The sequence below is a fragment of the Plectropomus leopardus genome, chromosome 22, assembly GCF_008729295.1.
Source record: "Plectropomus leopardus isolate mb chromosome 22, YSFRI_Pleo_2.0, whole genome shotgun sequence".
NCBI classification, from domain to species: Eukaryota; Metazoa; Chordata; class Actinopteri; order Perciformes; family Serranidae; genus Plectropomus; species Plectropomus leopardus.
The window spans coordinates 7,630,829-7,651,968 of NC_056484.1; the positions used below are offsets into that span (position 1 = coordinate 7,630,829).

The window sequence follows — 21,140 nt, forward strand, 5'->3', positions numbered from 1 at the left end:
TGTTTTGCTCGGCCGAGTGTTGCGGCCCCTCCTCCTGCTCCTCTATCACCAGGTATTTCTGGTTTCTCATTGGTCACCTGAGGAGCGAGATTGCAACACCCTCTGAGGGTTCAGTGACCTCAACATCGCAGTGTTGCTCCAAAACATCTGACAAATGAAAGCTTCACCTGGAGTGCAGATACACACACAGACACACACCGTGCAGATATATGAGGTCGACTGCTCCGTTTTTAAACAAGACTGCAAGTTCTGCAACTTATTTGACTTTCAGTTCCATGAGCATGTGAAAATCATTTTGCAAAACAAAGCGTGCACAAGTGTGTGAATGAGTGTGTTTTTGCATGCACTTAGATACAAACCCATGCGATAAAAACAACTCTAGGCTACGCTGCAAAAAGTGAAATCTGTTAAATTTCTTAAATCAAGGCAATTTATGCTTGTTTTTTCAGATATGGGGCTGTTTCTATGTTTGAGCATTTCACTTGTTTCAGGCTTTTTTTTGGCCTTTTGGGATGGTTTTAGTGTCACTAGTCTGGTTTGAAGATATAATTCCTGAACGTATACCCTTATTTGAAAAAGGTGGCGCCAGCATTTGCTAAATGTAAGCACATTTTCCTTCACATTAATTCTTAAATCTTTTCTTTGTACCTTAATAAATGCCTTTTGTTTTTTGTCTGGCCGCACAAGTTTTTAGGTACTTGTGGGTTCATTGAGTCCAAATATTATTCTTAAATTTGAAAAACCTTTACAAGTGAAATTGTCCTGTTCTGTTGGGGAACACTTTTGCCTGTTTAAATAATATATTATAATAATATTATGATAATAATATTATTCCTATTTTATGGCTTTTTTTTTCTTGTTTTTGAGAGCTGATTTTTTTTTTTTTTTGAGAGTGATGGAGGTGTGAAGCTCTGTTGACACTCCAAATGCCCTCGAGGCTGAAAGAACAGCCTGAAGTTATTTTTACCAGGATTCACCTGGGAGTGTGAGGCAACACAACCCTCAGAGGAGTTGTGTGTGTCTGTAGGTGTGTGTATATTGGGGTATACCATGAGGTGAAGGTGCAGGCTAACCCCACACACCTGCATCCTTTTTATGGAAGTAAAAACACACGGCAGACAGCCCAGCGTTTGTACAGCAGGAGGAAACTGTGAAATACCGTCACCTGCAGCGTATACAGTTGGCTTGGCAGGATCTCAAAGTATGCACGCACAAATGGTAAAGCAGCATGGCTGCCATTAGTTGACTTTGTTTGCTAGTCTGCTCTCAACTCTAAGGGGGCTTCCAGTCAAAACACTCTTGTGTGGAAATTTAATTTTGTCTACTAGAAAATTGCTTTGAACAAAATAAAACTGCCATGGGAGCAACACCACATTATCTATCTATCTATCTATCTATCTATCTATATATATATATATATATATATATTTATATATACACACATGCAAAGTAGTTAAATTGATTCTGTCTTTGTCTGTTTTTTTAACTTTACTGTTGTCATTTCCCATTTGTTCTGCTAAAAGTCAAGTTATGAATTAAATTGATCAAAGATTTGTGGCTGTATTTTCGTGATTAAAAAATACATTGATCCTCATTATTACATTTATCTGTATTTCTCATACAGTGACTGTTAGCAGGAGAAATAGATATACTCTGTAAAATACACTGGGGCTTCCCAAAAAATACACGAAGCACATTTTTTTTTCTTAGCTTCTTGGATGCCTCTGAGAAGTGCGCAACATTTTCTAGCGTGGTCACGATCAGTTTGGGCGGCCACCTGGCAGAGATCTGCACTCTATCTATCTATATCATATTTTAACTCCTAAAAACACTTTTAAAGGGCAAAAGAGAATGAAAGTACCTCCGCCCTCAAATATAGTAAAGAATTACGTGATAATAACAACCTAACAAAGTTGTACACAGTTCTGACTCGAGGCTCAAATTCTTAGGTTCTTATGCAATGCAAGTTATGTAGCCTTTAAAATGTTAGAAGTTTATTGTTTTCGAAGTTATGAATTCAAAATAGTTTCTTGTTGAACTCGGTACAGAGCTGACGAAGATGGTCACAAGGTATGAGTTACCACACTTCAGAGAAAACCATGTCAAAAGCAGTGCAGCGAGATTTCACATTTTTACAAGCCCTCAGAGAAGATGATTTTCCACGGTTGTGATGGGAATCTACACATCATTGTACAGAGTGGACATCACTCTCAAATTTGGTGTAAATGAGTTTAAAATGTTAAGTTTTAAGGGTGGCTTTAAATGAAAAATCGGCTGACTTGTTTTACATTTACAACATATTTGAAAAAGAGTCAAACTTACCAATTATCCATCATTCAATATGCTGATTATGTTTCAAGGATGCTTCAAACCTACAATGGACAATATACTACCTCTCTCTCCACATATGGACATCATCAACACATCGTTTACAGTAAAACCACAGAGCAGGGCCGTGGAGAAGGACCCCACCCTCGTCTGGGGTCTCCCCTGCACACATCTCCTTCGCAGTCCACATGGTTGTGTTTCTGAGGTTGCATGCAAGGCCGCTTGTGCAGAAACTGGTGCAAAGTTGAACAATATCCAGCTGTACATGCATGCAGACTAACTCTGTAGGGTGTTTTCATCTTTAAACCACCAGCTCTTATCTATGGCTGAGCAGTTTTTCATTCTTGTTATTTCCTGTGCCAATCATGACAGTTAACATGCAGTATACCTTTTATGATGCAATGCCACTGGTGAGCATGCAGAAAATATATTCCACCGATCTCACTGCAGTTAAGGTCATAAGAGTCAGTAAATAACAACACATTTCTGGAAAAAGGTTCAACGAAATGCTGGAAAAGTAGCTAATAAAGAATTGACTTTGTTTTTATTCTTCAAATCTTCTTGAAAGCGTAGCTCGTGTTATCTGCATCCTTATTTTCCCTGATTTACTTGAACTATCATTTACTTTACTGCTAAGCTGTAATAATTTTGTTGTATCGTTGTTTGGTTTTGAAGTTCATGTGTATGCTTTCTTGTTGGGTATTTAAAAAACATTTTTGACTAAAAGGGGACTCATTGTTCATATTATCAGGTTCATGCTTGTATTTTGGGTCTCCGCTGGTACATGTTAACATGCTTTAATGTTAAAAAACACTATTTTCCTCATACTGTCAGTGCCAAAGCACCTGTATCCACCCTCTGTCTGAGACATGCTGTTAGACTGCTCTCATGCATGCACTGTTCGTAGGTACGTACCTATGCAAAGTAATACATCACAGTTGGGATGGCATGGTTCTAACAAACACAGGAAACTACCCGTGAGACCAGTGTTTGTGTCCGATGTGAAACCAAGTTAAATTTCACTTTCTCTGAGGTAAATCATCACTTTTTGTTAAGTGTGGTACTATGTAGCCTGAGATTGTTGCTCAGAGATAACTTTCACAGCGTTAACCTCATTATTTGAAACTTTGGCCACATTTAATGTGAACATCTGACACGGTAACATTATATATTACAGAAACTAAGGAAAAATAGGTCCCCTTTAATTTGAAAGTGTTGGACAACTCAGTCATTAGGACAATTATTTTACCGTTTAGGGCCAGCACCAAAAAACACTTTCATTTTTACCTCGCCTAAGGCCATACAGTCAGCTCTGAAACTGTGCAAAAGAAATGCATTTCTTGGCTCCAGTGCACTGTGACAGCAGTGGCTCACTGGAATGACATCCAAGCAGCTCTGAGTGTTGCTGTTTATATCTGCATCCGTTTTTATGGTATGCTATTCTTAAGTATGTGTTGTGATGCGAAGGGCATGCGAGATGCAAATTGATGCAGTGAAATTTATGAGGTGGCTGTATTTATGGGGAAAGGCTGCATGGGCTTGCCACAAAAATATAGTGTGATTTTCTGCTCTCACTGCTTTCTCGATACCAGCTGGCGATGTTATGACAGTGTGAGTAAGCATGTAATCATTCCAATACTTGTTATGGCACATATATATATATATATATATATATATATAACAGTGTAATAACTGGTGTTTAAGTCATTGATTTGGTCTGAGCAGTAACTCTACTTTTTGACTTCAGTGGGGTTGTTGACAGACAAAAAGTCACCCAACTCTCCTTCATGAAGTTAATCTCTCACCCTATTTCCTTTATAGGCTATTAGAATAAACAGAACATTAATGTATATTATCATTTCAGCCACTTAATACTGGTGACGCAATCAAGATAGTCATTGGAAGGGCAAGTGCAAGATGCCCTACAGCACCGTGCGTTACTCTGGAGAAGAAATCACCGCTCACAGAGTGATAGTGCTCGATCAGGGAAAGCAGAGGAGGGTGTTGTCTGTGACTGTAGACGCACTGTTGCATAATGAATGAAGCAGATTTTGTGGTCACAAGAGTGAAAGTCCATCAGCCACATTAACAGGACCCTGCCAGACAGCTTTTATATGCTCCGATGTCTGAATGCATGGCTTACAAACTGGGGTTTATACTGTAAAAGAAAAGGTCTTAAAATGAGCTTTTTCCCAAATGTAATCACGAGGGATGCCCTACCACTAAAAGTCAACAGTTCTTTTTACGCAGAGGTCCCGCGATTAAGCCGCAACAAAGACCATTCATTATGCTCTGACATGTAATTAAACAACATTGTATATATTCAGTTCATCTGGCTGAACACCCACAGCTCAATTGCTTAAACACTGTTACAAACATTAAGGAGAAAAACTTGATCTTAAATAGAACACAGCTGACACTGATTTCTACACGATATGAAAAAGCTCCAGCTTTTACCATGTCACAAATGATCCTCTGAATGAGGGCAATAGAACAAGTTTGCATTTTAAAATAAATGAAAAGATGAGGGAGTTGGTCCAGCTGGACGTGTTTTTTCAATGTCTTTGCAGTGATCTGATCCACCTCAACTTCCCGACCCTGAGCTCGAAGTAGCAGAAAGTCAGAATGTCGACTGTGAATGAGACCTTTGTTTTACAGACCAGAGGGGCCATGTTGTGTATTTGTGTTATGAGCCATGTTAACTATTAGGGTGAAAAGGTTAGTGCTGCTTCAGTGCTCAGCATGTCAAAGTGTATTAGAGTTTTAAGGATTTCTAGAAAAAATCTTGGTGAGAAAAACAACACGTGTGCCGTCATAACAACAAAGAAAATGTCTGTGAGGCACTTCAGAGATATACTGCCATGCACAATTGATTGTGTCTGTCCACTTAGAAATATTGTGATTGTGTGAAAAGATCCATATGATCAGCTATTGATCCAGTTCAGGCTCTGCGGCCTGCGTGGTGTTTGTCAGTCTGTGCTGAGGTCAGCAGGAAGTTCCCACAGACCCATTGAGTGTAAACACAGCTGTCTGGATATGTGTGTGTGTGTGTGTGTGTGTGTATGTGTGTGTGTGTGTGTGTGTGTGTGTGTGTGTGTGTGTGTGCGTGCGCGCGCGCGCGCGTGCGTGTGTGTCAGAGAGGCAATTATGGGATTGGTGGTGGTGGAAAACAAGGTTAGTGAGGTCACTGCTGAGATCGAGGGGGGAAGGGTTTGCTGCGTCTTTGCAAAGCTGCCTAATTTTCTTTATCTCTTCACTCTCCTAAATCTACACTCTTCTACTTATTTGCTTTATTACTCTCTGAGTGCAAAGTCCATATCAAAACAGACTTGCAACTTTTTTATTTTCTTAACAATCTTCTTTCTTTCCATCCAGCCAGCAAACCCAGCTTCACCGTCACCTATCAATTCTGCAATAAATCCACACAAGTGGTCAGATCCTCTTCTGTGTTTTATTTGATTATAGTTTTACTGTGTACTCATTGGTTTAATGCATAGAATAGCAGCTGCGAAAGAAGATGACCTACAACACCTACTAGCTTAGCTCCAAACTTACTGAACCTCTAGTTATCAACCGATGCAAACTCACGAACCGTGTTACGACGGTTTGTGGTCCTGGTTTCTTCTTAAATTGTATAAAATGGGCCTACTGGAGGTAGCCACCATGACATCACCTGCTTTATGTACCCCCAGAATAGAAGCCTAGAGTTTGGCATTTTTGCTGTCACAATGTTGGATTTTTGGAGCCAGAAGTGACCATATTTCGTCAAAAACGGTGGAGCTAACCCTAATACTAGCTGTTTTTACTTCATGTAAAAACTGAACATGCAACTCCTTCAAGGAGTCTTTTAGTACAAATGCTTAAAAAAACTTTTTTCGGCAAAACTTTTTTTGAACTGAAAACACACTGAAATTGCGCCTATACTCTGTGAATCTGGAGTTATGCCGTGGTTACATCGTTGTCAACAGATGGTACCTACCTGTCACTCAAGGTGGCCATGCCCTTTATTATGTAAAGAGCTGAGTTGCATAAAAATGCACCCCCTGAACAGTTGTCATGACAGGGGAAATTAGAAATAGAGAGCAAAACTGTTTTTGTGTCAGGCTCTAAACATGTTTATTTCTGCTGTTAAGTTCATCGGTGTTTTGAGGGATTGTTTATGGAGCCAGCCTCTAGAGGCCATTAGAGGAGCTGCAGTTTTAGGTCGGCTACTTTCTGTGCTGGCTTCATTTTCTAGCCCTGCTGGTGGTTGCTTGGGCTCCCTTCACTGCACTGACAGGCCATGTTGACAATTTTTCTAAAACACAGTCCTATCCAGTCTGCTGGATTCAGCTGCACATTTTTCTACCAAAACAAAGTGGACAAACAGGTCTAAATGATGGCAGGCCTGCATGAGATTGGAACACAAATGGCAGAAATGAAAACTGAAGGTTTTGTGTATTGAGTTACAAGCTGCTCTGTCGGCTGCCAAGGCAGCATATTTCTGTCGCTTAATCGGAAACAATAAACACTATCCTAGATGTCTTTGTGACACAGTAGCCAAACTTACTCCAAAGCAGCCATCTGTTGGGTGCTCACCATTTATGGCTCATGATTTTTAGATTTTTTTGGGGGGGGGCAGAAAAATAGATTAAATTAAGTGCAAAATTACTTCCTAATCTCCAGCTACTTCTGCAAATTCTACAGTGCAATATGTATATCTTAATTCCCAGTTAGTTTCTTTTCTCATATATTTTAAGATCTCATCTCTGACAATATCTGTTCTGGCATCTTAATTAACTACCTGCCTCAACCAGGTAAACTTTAGATTTACTGGTCATTTCTGGGACCTACAATGTCGAATATTGTTAATTTTTTATTTACAACTGGCACTATCCACTCTAGCTTTATCACATTTTCGAGTTTTCAATATAGAAGAGTTTCAAGGGTCTAAGGATAGAGGCTGTTTGGGTCCTTGGACGCTCATTGTAAAGCCCCAATGAGGAAAAAATGTATGATAACAGGCTATAAGTGACTAAAATTAATTTTAGGTAAAGAAACAGCTATGGGAAAAGTGTTGAGGAAGGCAAAGGGCTAATGCGCAGAGATGGGTGTAAACAAGAGGGTTGGGCTGTGTTTTGGGTTCAGTATCAGATAAGAGACAGATTAGGGGGAGTGGTTACAGCCAACAGACGATATAGGAACTCACAAAAAAACATGTTTATGTTGGGAAAGCAGGAGCCCTGATCCAGTACAGTTACATATGGCCTGAGTGGATATAAGAGGGAAACTGAGGATTGTGAAGACACATTTTCACAAAGTTTAAAGAAAAAAAAACTCACAAGAATCTTCTTAAAAAGTCACCAGACTCTATTTAAATAAACAGTCATTTAAGCATGTATGGAGCCCGCATATTTTACATATAACTGGGTGAATTAAGGGTTTAATTCAACCAAACCAGAGCTGGTGATTGTCTGAACAGTTAAAAGACAAACCAATATGCCGTTTGTGAGTTTTAACTTGTTTCTGTCGCCTTTGAATGAAGTGTGTTTCACAATGATAAAATTGCTACATGGAGTCTGGTATTTTTGATAGCTGTTTCTGGGCTGGTTTTGCTAACAAAAAGGGTGGCCCTCTTTACCAGAAACATCTATATCAGTAGGATTCTTCTTAATTTTGTCAGATGCCTAAAATAGCAATCTGAGCCTGTCAGTGGGAAAAAACAAGCACTTTTAGTGTACCTAAATGGACAGCACAAACATGCCCAGAATGGTTACATTGCAACCTCTTTCTCAGCTGCAGCGCTCTCGCTCAAGAGTGGACCAATTTTTTAAATTGTTGTTTCTATTTGTCATTTAGACACAAAAAAAGTGGTATTTTTCAACCTGGGCCCAGTTTCTGAGTTATCCTTAAGGGTGCAACATGAATATAATAAAGTCTATATCTGTATCAGACATATTTTTTAGACTTACAGCTGCCATTCGTCAAAACTGAAAGTCCTCCCAGGCTGTGGACAAAACCGTCCACCTAATAGCCGACATGTAATGTTAAGTGTTTATTATTTTCACATTTGGCAAAGCCCAATCCACAGCCACATGTATATAAAATTGTTTGCACAGACTGACTCAGCACTACAAGTCATGTTTATGTGTAAAAACAGTGTTTTCCACCTTGTAATTCAGTGCAACAGCACAAGAAGTTTCCTCCTCACTCAGTGACTGAAGTGAAGAAGCAGCTTCGTGCTCCGCTCTGTCTCTGCTGGACAGAAAGTATATTGCAAAAACAAATATGTAGGAGCACAGTCTGCGGTAATATAACCTCTGACCACCAGTGGTCATGATATGCCGTAAGTTTTGGGTGTTTCACTGGTGCAATGCCTGTTATACACTGTAAGACTTTTAAAAGACTTTAAAAAGATAAAAGTGTGACACCTTCTCACATCTAAAAACAATTAGTTTTTATTCACTGAGATTTTACATAGATCTTGCAGGGTTACTATTTACAAGACTACAACTAGATTTCCTTTGAGATTATTCCCATCCAGTTTACTGGTGGAAAGTATTACACCAAACTCCATTTAAAATATATGACATTTTAAGAAATCTTCACATCCACAAAAACCTTTAAGTCTAAACACTCAAGATGAAAGATCGCATATGTCAGGAGTATTCTTGTCAATTCAGCATCAATATAATATATAAAGATAAATTGTATTTGTGTACGAACTTTACATTTTGGATGTACTCAACTGACCACCAGCCTCCACTGGTTACATGCTCTATTTTAGCAGTAGGAGACTGTGAAAATGAGAGGCTGACCATTACAAAATAAAGATTTCTCAGGAAATTAAGTGCATGTTGGTGGATCAGATATACAAGAAATTAAACACAGACTCATGTTTACTCCATAACTCCACCAGTTTCTTCCTCTTTTCCACAAAACAAGAGAACCAAGACTTGTTTTTGTGTTTTTGTGCCCCTGGGCACAGATGCAAAAGTAGTAGTTGTGGTTGTTTTGCATCTCTTCGTGGTCATTTGAATCTGGTTAGTTTTTGTTCATTTGAGTGACATTTTGTCGATAAGAAGCTGGGGTTGATTTAATCGGAACATCAAAATAGGGAAAAGACTTCAGACTGCTCAGACTGAGTTTTATGAGCGTGCAATACTGTCAAAATTTTATTCAGACATTGTAAATTTATCTGCAGCAGTGAAACTGCTTGAAAAGTCATTTAGGTCAGTTTAAATTTTGAGGTGCAGAAACAGATAAAGTGCCTCTTCGGAGTTAAGTGTGTGAGTTGTGCACAGAGAAGTGTGTGTTTTGAAAAGGTCAGCACACACTGAGGGATTTTTGGTCAGCTGACTCACAGGATAGAGGACATGGAGGCAGGTGTTGGATGTAGATGTGTGTACATGGTCAGCAGTGCGGGTGATATTATTTGCTTTACAGTCACTGTGAGAGACATGGTTAGCTGTGCCATGTAATTAAGGCCGTGACTGTTTGGGCAACAAAGTTAACAGGAAATGCATTTAAAGGTTCTTGGCGAGTGAAGTTGTTTTGAAGCTTGTTTTGGAGCAAAGAGTGGCTTGGTCATGGGTTGAAAGGGCAGAGGTGAGGGGTCAGAGGTCTTTCTGAGGCGGCCGGGAATAGGAAAGTTGAGCTTCTTTGAAAGGGGAGCGCTTTTGTTTAGCAGACAGATTTATTTTGGGAAGCATGCAGAGGGGGGGGAGAAAGAAAAGAACATGGTCTATACAACAACTGGTGTTTCGTGAGAGCATGTTATCCTCATATTCCTCCTGTGTTTATGCAGCTTTGCCCTCCGGCTCCCGCGAGATGTCTCATCATTAGAGGTTTATATGGGAGATATGTTCATACATAATGTATCATATAGCGTGTCTTACATAAAGCGAGCCGGAGACGATTCACTCCCACACCTCATCTCTCAGCACGGAAACACGGGGCCGCTCAGAGGAGGTTCAGCCTACACGAACGCCGACCAACTTTTGAAGGCAACTCAGACAATAACATGACTTCATATGCAAGGCCCATACATGCAAGAATCTATACTGTGAAGCATAAACAATGTAAGCGCTGGAACAGCTGCCAAACAATTGCTCCCCTTGACGCGAACACACACGGGGATATGAGATGTCAGAGGGATGTCGTGCATGGGGCTCAGATGAGATCAGAGCGGCATTTTTTCATTTAGTGGGAATAAGAAAGAGCTCTGTGAGGGGACGGTCACTCCGCTGGCAGACCATGAGAGGAGTCATGCGCAACATACATGAATGTGTGACGAGCAAGACTGGTTAACCCTTTGAAACCTGAAGCAACATCAGTTTTCTTGTTCTGCACTCACACGTCTTTCACACCCGTTTAAAAGCTGAGCAAATTGGTTTGAATTTTTTTGAAAGCATGATTAAAAAGGTGATGAGCAACTTGGCAAAAGTGTCCTTTAAAATGCAAGAAATTAAATGACTTAAAATTTTGTTTAGAGGGAGAAAATATTAGAAGATAACAATTAACATAATTTTAAAATATAGGGGTAAATGTGACAACACAAATTGTATTATTATTATTATTAATGTTTATGTTATTTATTTATTTGTTTTTATTATTTGGGGGTTTTGTTTTTGTTTTTACCCTTTTTGGGCGTCTTTTTTTGTTGCTAGATTTCAGGTAATTTTCTTGTAACTTGTAACTTCTTTCCATTTTTTTTTAATTAGGCCTATTTGCTCAGGTTTCAAAGAATAAAAGTGCATGTGTGCAGATAAATAGAAACTACAAGGTATCGCATTATGCTTTGAGTAGGAGGACGAAAAATTTCCATAACATCATGTGAGGTTGATGCGTAGGTCGAGTTCATCCTGTTACAGTGGCAGAACCAGTTAAATGTACAAACTGTAAACAAACTCTGCATCAAATCCTGCACATTTACATGCTCACCAATCACACACAGCCTGTATTTTAATCATGTCTGCCATATAAATTATGCATTAGGTTGACATCAAATGTTACTTTAAATTACACTAAATTCTGATTCAATAGAAGCCACATTTTTGCTGATTTCACACCCATGACATGCTGCTAAAATCCCCCACAGAACCTAAGCAGGCCATAATGTTGTTCACAGATTTCAATGGAAGACAGGCCACTGACATATAATCTACTGTATGACCATAGCACAACAAATACTGCACATACTGTACTACAAACCACAGCACACAAAGTTGAATAGGTCAATGGCGCCCTCTGCTTATCAACTCAAAGACTGCAATTCTAAAAACAGCAGCTGTTGCTACAAAATATCACTTTCTTGCACAATATGTCAGCATAATCGAGATGCATTGGAAATGAGCCATTGGGATTTTCGTTTGAAGCTTATTAAAACAAGCAGAGAACGCTGGGAGGGTAATGCGATGAGGGGAGGGAAGCTGGTGCGTATGCAGTTCATGCTCCAGTTGCATTAATTGTTAAGTCGCTGATTAATAATGTCTGCAGAAGAGCTGGAAAAGTAAGAAATTGTGCAAAATATCCATTAACTTTTGTAGCAGCAAGGGCGGATTATCAGACAGTCAGGCCCTGGGCACAAATATGAAAAAAGGCCCCCCATCACCTCTCCTACATAGGAGCAACACACACACTCAAACTTTATAGTGGTTTAGCCTCTTTTTGTGTCATTGTTTTACATTACTTTGCAGTCATAATGTGTTCTTTTGTGGGTTTTGTGTCTCTTTGCGATAATCTTGTGTCTCTTTAAGGTTATTTTGTGTCTTTTTTGGTCGTTTTGTGTGTCTTTGTTGTTGTTTTGTATTTCTTTGAGGTAATTTTGTGTCTTTTTTGAATATGTTTGGTCTCTTTGTAGCTGTTTTGTCTCTTTGAGGTAATTTTGTGTCCTCAGTTATCTATTGTCTCTTTGTAGTCATTTTATGTTTCTTTGTGCCAATTCTGTGTCTTTTTTGGTTGTTTTGTGTCTCTTACAGGTATTTTTTTTGTCTTTTTTTGGTCATTTTGTGTCTCTTTGTAGTTGTTTTGTGTCTCTTTGAGGTCATTTTGTGTCTTCTTTGGTCATTTTGTATCTCGTAGAGCAAATTTTTGCATTTGTGTCTGTTCGTGGTAATATTGTCTTTCTCAGTCGTTTTGTGTCTCTTTGGAGACATCTTGTGTCTCTTTGGTGTAACTTTGTACCTTTTTTTGTCATTTTTTTGTCTCTTTGTAGGTGTTTTGTGCTTTTTGTTTTTACTTTGCGTCTCTTTGCAGTTCCTTTGTATCTCTCTTTTTAGTTATTTTCAATCTCTCTCTGGCCAGTATGTGTTAATTTGAGTGACATTTCGCAACAGGAGCAAGACACAAACACGTCATTGTTGTTTAGCCTCTTACAGTGATGGTAATACATCCTTTGTGGTTTTGGCTCCTAAGTAGCCTCAGTGTACCAGGATCAAATACTTTATTTTAAGAGTAATTAATTTGTCGCACTGCATCCACTTTTCATCGTGTTTAATGTGTTTTGTAGTGTTTGTATTATGGTTTTGGCTTTTGACTAAAGGTTTTGTATTGTTGTGAAACAGTTGATGCTCTAAGATGCAAAACATATTAGTATTGTTATTTAGTATTTTCGTATTTGCTGTCATTTCTCTTTTTTCAGTTCATTTTAGCTGGATGTCACAGTTGCCCTGAGCTGACTGGAGGGTAATTCAGATCACCTGTTGTGCAGGGTGTGGGGACAAAATCCTGACTAAGAATTGAGAGCAGCTTGGTGCATTTCCCCTCTGGGTCAGTCAGGATGTGACAACGCCCTTTCTGAGAGCTTAAAGAGGCGAGGAAACACACACTCTGGGAATTCTGATCTTCCCCCAATCAAATGCAGACCTCATGTTAGCAGATGTCAGACAGAAACTCTGGTCTCTGGTCTCTTCTGAGACTTGAGTGCTGTCTTTTGCTGTTCAGTTTTAGGAGAATTTTGTGCTTTTTAAAACCTGACTGGAGGGAATATTTAAAAAAAACATGTAGTAGTGTTTGCATGCAAGAGGTTTATTTGTCTCACTATCACCTAACAGCTGCAGGCTTTATAAAGTGGTTTTGTTTATTGGTTTATTTAACTCTTTAAGCATATTGGCTTGATTTCTTTGAAAAAAATATGGGAAGAAGGCAATGAGCAAATCTGACAATAAATGACATTCATAATTTGAACTTATTCCATGACTTTCCCAGGCCTAATGAACGTGTTCCATGTTTGTCATGACTGTGGGAACCCTGTTCACCTAAAAGAGTAGCTTCTTAAAAGCAAAATAATAACTGTTTTTAGACTTCCATAGAAACTGTGAACTGAAATCGAGACGGGCGGTCACAGGTGGTGTGCAGAAGTATCATTACAAATTAAATTTTTGTGCATGTTTCCTTTTACTTAACCACAAGAAATGCACCTGCCTAAGGCCAATAAGCTAACGGACAATAACTTCTTTGAAAGTGTGTGTTTAACAAGCTAATGATTAACACCATGGCTGGTACTGATACTGAGCGTGCAGTGCACACAGTGACAAGAACTACGTCGCAGTACAAATATCACTCAGCACAAAAGATATAACAAAATGCTTTTTAATCCACTCACACGCATCACTAATATCATTTAAGAAATTATATTAATACAATGTTCATTAAATTAGGATCTTTGAATTCTGAAATCCTCCTCTAAACAAATATTTACAGATTTTCACAGTGAATTTGGTACATTTGGTTACAATATCAGGATCAGAAGCGTCTTCCAAACCTGTTCATAATAATTTTCTCAAAATAAACTCTGAAATGAACAAACGGAATCACACAGTCATGTTGATAATAAAAAAAACAAAACAGGAATAAGGATAATTGGGATTAAGGCAGGAAACAGGGAATGGAAACTTTTCCCTTCCCAAATAAATCTGGGCTATGACTTCCATTTCCAACTGCAATAGTGCAATCACAGCTTAAATCTGCGGGCCGTACAGATAGAAAGTGTATTGATATGCCGATAATCAAAGGTCCCTTTTAATCAGTGCGCTCTACCTTCTACTTCCAATTACAAGCCCCAAGAAGCATCTATGTCTTGGTGTCCAACACAGGAAATGTGAGAGAATCTACTTCCTGCTCTGCTTCATAATGGCTCCTCTTTCCTCTCACATCTGGAGAGATTTTGTTTTACTCTGTAAATTTAAAACAAGGGAGTGAGAGCTGTAAAAAAAAAAAAAAAAAAGACATTTCTCAGCCCAAACAAGTGTAACTACCAAGAAGTCTCAGGAAGGCAGGAATGTCAGGAGGAATAGTTGTTTAGGATGAGGAGTTTGGGTGTTCAGCGAGATCTCAGATCAGTCCTGCCTCTGTGGGACGCAGCCTTCCATCTCCAAAACCTCGGGCCATCCGTCAAATTTGTTGGTGTCTGCGCTGTTTTTTATATGCTGAGGATGGAAACACACACACATGGTGTTCAATATGAAATCACATAGTATCCTGCGTTATATGTGATGTAGAACAGTATCCTGGTGGGAGAGGCCTGAGAGGCAGGCTGTGCCATTCTTACAGGAAGTAAAAATGATAACCAAAAAGTGACGTGAACAGGGTTGGGCTGTTTATCTAACATGATCATAATCTATGAGATGACATCAGGTGTGCACGCTTCCAGCTGCCTCTGTCAGCTCGGCTAAATTTGTGCTGCATTTACAGGGTCCTCACTCATTTTCATGGACAAAATTTGAAAACTTTCTATGACTTTTCCCATATAAATAAAAAAAGATTCAGATTCAAACTCTCTTCACATAATTTCAGCGAGCTGGCGAACATGACGGGAGAGACAGAACGAGGGGAGGAAATGAAGGATAGTAAACACGTTTTTTCTACATCCACACGTTAGTGCTATGTTATTTTGTCAACTACAGAAAAGAAATTTGCCGTAGCAATAACAGATCAGAGCCACAGGCAGCTCTCAAGCTGCTGTCAAGAGGTGACCCAAAATTGCCCATTATTGTAGTTTGTTTTCCTTCACTTCACTCCACCCTTAAAACCCTCGAAAACCGGTATTTTTGCTATGGCTAAACATCAGAGTAAACTTAAAAATGACATAAGATTCAGGTGAATGCATTGATTTCTATGAGTGGATAGGGAAATTTAAATCCCCCCTCCCCCGTGAAAATTGATTATAGTGGAACGAAAGTCAGACTGAAGATGGAAATAAAGTGTAACGAATTTAAAATTTTGTCTGATTTCAGGCAAATAATGAAGTGAAAAAAAATTGTGAGAAAAAAACAAAAAAATGAGCCTTATTGAATTTTTTTTTCAATGGATTCCACACATGCAGAAAAAAAATCTTCCTCACATAGAAAAACCTTTTTCCTCTAAAAAAAAAATAAATAAATAAAATTCTCGCAAAAAAAATAATATTTTTCTCGCTCAAAACAATTTTTCTTGCAAAAACAAGTGAAAAAAAAATCTTGCAAAAAGAAAAAAATTTACACATGAAAATTTTTTTTTTTGGAACTTGGAAATGGATCACCAGAAAAAAGAAAATCTCACTTGCCCCTCAGGGCCTCCATAAATGTGAGACTGACCGTAAAATTAATTTTCCAGACGGACACAGATACTGTTGTTTCTGTTCCTTACAAACTGTGCAATACTTCAATACTTCATGTGAAGGAGTAGATGTAAACATGTAAACATTTGTAAACATTTGTTACCTGCTCAAATGGACTCTTGGTCTTGATGCCTTTTCCTCCGACAAAGATCCAGTTATCCCGGAAGCCCAAATTACTGACAGCTGAGCTTCCCAGATCAGCGATGATCTTCCTGGCTTCATCGTTGAGTCTAAAGAGCAAATACAGATGTTATTTCATGCAGCAAATATGTATCGGTGTGTCATTAACTGAGGGCATATTGTGGAAAAAGTTCTTACTTTGTCGAGGGATCATCAAATGACGCCATCATCACAATAGTCCCTTCTTCGATTTCTTTCAGGAATTTAATGAGGGGAACCACATCTGCACACAGTTACACACCGTTAACACAATGTATGTGTGTTTTTAAGAAGAAAAACACAAAATATTCTGAATTATACTCACCTCCTGCCCACATATCATAAAAGTCTGTCTTGACAACTTCCCCTGTTCTCCCTGTGAAGGAAATGTATAGTTTTTAATTCCATTAATTAACAACAACATGCAAAACTTATATTACCCACAAGTTCACAATATTAGTGATTAAATGTAGTTTCACCTCCAGGAATAAAATATTTTGGTTTTAAAACAGAGTAGTTATGATAACGTTACCATTAACCAGGGCGATGTTGATGCCTCTCCCAACATTGTTCTTCACGCTGCTCATCAAACTGGAAACAGACAAAGGAGGACCTTGATGGGATGACCAGCTTGATATTTTCACATGCTCTTAACAGTGTTTTATTTACTGCAATTGTGTATTTCTTTTTATATTCTTATGCGCTTTTGGATGCACTTAGTAACTTTGTTTGGATAGTTGCCATACAAATAAAGTTATTATCTATTTTATTATTATTATCATTACATTAAAACACTTCCTAGTGAGTTGTATCGATATGTAAGCCCACATTTTAGTTTAAGTTCTTAATTTAACATGTATAAACATTTTTTAAAAATTGTTTTAAATCACCATAAAGTATATGTAATATATTTGTTAACAATTATAACATCCCCTTTGACTGACTGCTGTAAAAACAGTTAATGACCATACAGTAAAGCACAGGTGTTCGCAGGTTGAAAATAACAAATTAAAAAATCAGCGCCTAACTCAGGATTCCTGTTGTAGGCTACGATAAAATGCTGATTTTGGTCGCATAGAAGCATCTAGCGCAACCTACCAAAAAATGGCACAAAGTTTGCACAAGAGCGCCCGACCTCACGTTTTTCAGTTTTGTTTACATGTTAATCTACATCTATATAAACAACATCACATCGCAAAAGCAACTAATTAAAACAAATAAAACACAGAGTTGACAAGCTAATATAACAGGTTTGTGTAGTAACATCTCGGCGTCCCGCATCAGCCACAAAGCTGCGACATCAAAAAGGTGAACAGCATTAATGAAAATATGTGCCCCTGTGGTCACAAAGATTTTGAGATGCCACATCACTTACAATTTGTCCTCCAGGCAGATTCTGGGCCCCACCACACTGGCCGCTCCGCTCGCCATCTTGAAGGCGAAGTGTCCAACCGGACATGATTTAGACAGCCCACACTTGTACCTGACTGGCTTTGTCGCTGTGAACAGAAAACTCCATTTACATGACAAGAAGTACGTAGCACAGTATCAGGCGACGTGGTCCAATCACATAAGCTTATTCACAAACAGGTGCACACACAGAACAAAAACGATTCGACCTGAACTCTACCCAGAGCAATCTATTTACACTCTAAATTCCAACACCGAGCTTCACACAAACCTTCAACTGTGTTTCTATTGTCTGTGTGACAAGCTCATTATCACCACTCTTGTGTCGACTGGTATAGCGAGTTTTAAAAAAGAAAAAAGAGTATCAATGGTTTCAGTCACTGAGGAAAAAAACAATGAAATAACAATAATTAAAGCATACTTACAGCCTTCATTCGCCGGCATAGATCGTGCTGTAAAGCAAGAAAAAAAGTTTCAGGAGATTTTCTGTGAACATCTCAATGTTGCTTGTTTAAATGCACCTTTGTGGGGAAAATCCAATACCCTGAGCAAATATGTTGTACCTCTACAAAAGGTAGAGAATAAGCATATTTGGTTTCGGTGATTTGAACACAACCTTCAGGCCACAAAAGGGCAACTATCATTACTCCAAAATGCTCCTTCACAATAACTAATTTACACACGTGTCAGGTTTCCCTTACAAATGATACTCTCCCACTCTCTTTATACAGCTGCAGCTGCAACTTCATAAATACAAAAATAAATGTGTAAAGCATACGAAAATACATAATTGTGAATATATAAATACAGGAATGAACAAATAAATACTGGAGTACATAAAAAATATGGAAAAACATAAGCATTAATACATAAATAAACATTTAAATAAAACAACATATAAATAAATACATAAATATATACAGAATTAAATTTATAAATGTCTAAATAAATGAAAAACTGAATGAAAAAATAAATGTTAAAACAACTAAATTGGTGTAAGTATGCATAATGCATAAGTAAACATATATATATAAATGAATATCCTGAATTAATTGCTACATTTTGTACAGCTACATTTATTTTTTTCTGCATTTGTGTGTCTGTGGGTTACTGATTTATTTCTTTATTTATGCTTTTTTCATATTTCCATATTTATTTAAACATTTATTCATTCTATTGTTTCTTCCTGTATTTACTTATTTACCCATACATTTATTTATTGACTTTTTTGTTCTTTTTTGTCCTCCATACACAGTGACGAGTGCAAGAAATAAAACTCACAAATCACACTTCCTAGTTTGAAATCCAGGTTGATCTCCAGCAGCTGAAAAGCCAGAAAAACAGCCAAGAGGAATGCAAAGATGAGCGCTGCTAGCTTCAAAACACCTGAAAAGGTGACAAATAGACATTTAAATAAACATTTAAGATAACATCACGCAATATATTACCACTGTGTTACTGTTGTGTAACGCAAAGCCTTTACACTTACCGCCAGCCCTGAACATCATTGCGACGCTCCGGCTACTTTATCCACAGCCAACAACCTGTAGTGACAACACAGAGTATTTTATTTTCATTTCTAACTGCAAATGTGTGACCCTGCAGGAGGTAAACATGGGGTTAATGACAGCAACAGCGGTAACTTTAGCTGTTTGGCTGCTAATAGTTGAAATTAGACACACGGATAATGCCACACAAAGTTATTTTGGGCATTTTGAAGTCTCTTTAGCTTCACTCGAGTAGTTATTACAATGCAGTAAGCGCTTATAACGCTGTCGCACAGCTTTAGTTGACTGTTTCATGCTGTATTTAGCATTGAAGCTACATGTAAAGCTAACTGGCGTCAACTGTAGCGTTTAAACTGACGTTACGTTGACTCGTCTGCTGTGTAACTTCCTCTTTACTACCTACGTTTTGCAAACTGACACCGTAAAAACTCCAGCGGTGATAACAATAATAATAATAATATGGAAGTAATGTTAAGATATTATCCAATGGATGGATGTTAACACCTTTGCTTACCTGTTCAATCGCCACGGTAACGGCGCTGGCCCCGGTTGTCTCGCGCTTTATAAAGCGATAACAGTGATTCGTGTAATGACAGCTAAGATCGTGAGGGGGAAACGACGCAGACAGATGCGTCACTCTGTCGAAGAAACAAATACCACAAAGGGGGCAGACCTGTAATTTCGTTGTTGTTGCTGGATTGGTTTATTTTTGTTTCGTTTTTGTAGTATTATTGTTTTGTAGCACAGAGTCCAACTAGCAAGAAACAAAAAAGAAGTTATATAAAAAAAATTAATCTTGGCATGTAATAACACATTTATAGCCTACAGGTCAAATCATGACCATGAATGAAGACAAGATCATAAGGGACTGTTTGTTATTTATTAGAGGGGTGGTACAAAAAGGGGGAGGCATGTGAAATAATTTCTTAAGCACTGGGGAGTGACTTGTGGGTTTTTTTGTTGTTTTTTTTAAGTTTTGGGGAGGCGCATACAACCATACCTAAGCTAACCAGCCCAAGTGCATCCTCACTGGACTGCAAAAAAGAGTTCCTAAATGGGCAGGGTGACTAAAACCTGTCCTTTGTGCCGCCTTTCCACCTGCGGCCCCTCCCATCGACCCCCACACACAAATTCAAAATCAGACAGAAACACTCAAACTGACATATGATTCAAACATGCTGAAGAAAACATGGCTCATGTATTTTTCCACAAGTTGCTCAGGGAGGCTCCAGGAAAAATATTAGTAGTTTCATGTATGGTCAAAAAAAGAAAAGAAAAATAGAAAAAAATATAGATAAAAAAAAAATAGAAAAATAAAGTCAAACCCCAACCACACCACTACCCTGATAAATGAAGTACAAACCCTTGTAAAAAAAAAAAAAAAGATTTGTTAAGATATTACATTTATATAGACAAGACCATCAACAAAACTGTAAAAATAAAATAATAAAACATAAATAAATGAAAACCACACACGTCCAACATTGTCGCATTCAATAAATAGTTGGAATATTTTATTCAACCTCGTTTTGTAGTTTTATATTTACATCTGTGCAAGGGCGTAGGGTTCTTTTTAACATATTGCATTCTAAATGTTTATGCACCAATTTGTGCCTTTTCCTCATCATTTTCTAATGTAAATGTCTTAAATTTTGTGAAGTCCTCTGCAACTTTTGTATTTTTTATTTTTTGACAAATTATGCACGTTCTAAGTATTTAGGGGTCTAAACCAGTGCACCTGTGCATGAAATATATCACATATAAAATTATCAGTTTCTTTGTCCTCAACTATAATCCCAATTTATTGTTAAAATTATTTTTGCTTTCAGAATGAAGCCAATTTTAAATGTATGACCACATTTTCTAATATAGGATACAACTGTGAAAAAAAAACATTCAGAAGTTTACAGAAGGGCAGTTATTAACTCCAAGTTAAATCTAAGCCAAAAAGATTCCTAGAAACATGTATGGAATATTGTACAGGCCTAGAGGGCCACAGGCCCAAAGTGTCAGGGTCTCCCCAGGCCTTCACCTGCAAAATGTCACTTAAACTACCACATACTAACAAGAAGGGGAGTCAAAATGATCACAAAAAGATGCAAATGAATTACAAAGAAACACAAATTAATTACAAATAAAGACAAAACAATCATAAATAG

The 21,140-nt window shown here is 38.1% G+C and overlaps 1 protein-coding gene across 1 annotated transcript; it reads right to left on the minus strand.

Annotated features, from left to right (window-relative positions):
• Window positions 1-13,883: 13,883 nt before the first annotated feature.
• On the minus strand, window positions 13,884-19,582 carry fam3c (FAM3 metabolism regulating signaling molecule C). Its single transcript, XM_042511420.1, has 10 exons — window positions 19,496-19,582; window positions 18,963-19,017; window positions 18,755-18,859; window positions 17,899-17,925; window positions 17,439-17,562; window positions 16,596-16,654; window positions 16,389-16,439; window positions 16,223-16,307; window positions 16,008-16,134; window positions 13,884-14,735 (listed from the first exon to the last, which is right to left on the minus strand). Exons 2-10 carry the CDS (start codon window positions 18,979-18,981, stop codon window positions 14,646-14,648), a joined length of 687 nt encoding a protein of 228 aa, XP_042367354.1. The 5' UTR covers window positions 18,982-19,017; window positions 19,496-19,582; the 3' UTR covers window positions 13,884-14,645.
• Between the last annotated feature and the right edge of the window lie 1,558 nt (window positions 19,583-21,140).

Coding starts and splice junctions, on each gene's coding strand:
- fam3c (XM_042511420.1), bottom strand. Junction 17,563..17,898: donor TATGCCGGCGAATGAAGGCT/GTAAGTATGCTT, acceptor TTCTGTTCACAG/CGACAAAGCCAGTCAGGTAC. Junction 16,308..16,388: donor TTATGATATGTGGGCAGGAG/GTGAGTATAATT, acceptor AACTGTGTGCAG/ATGTGGTTCCCCTCATTAAA.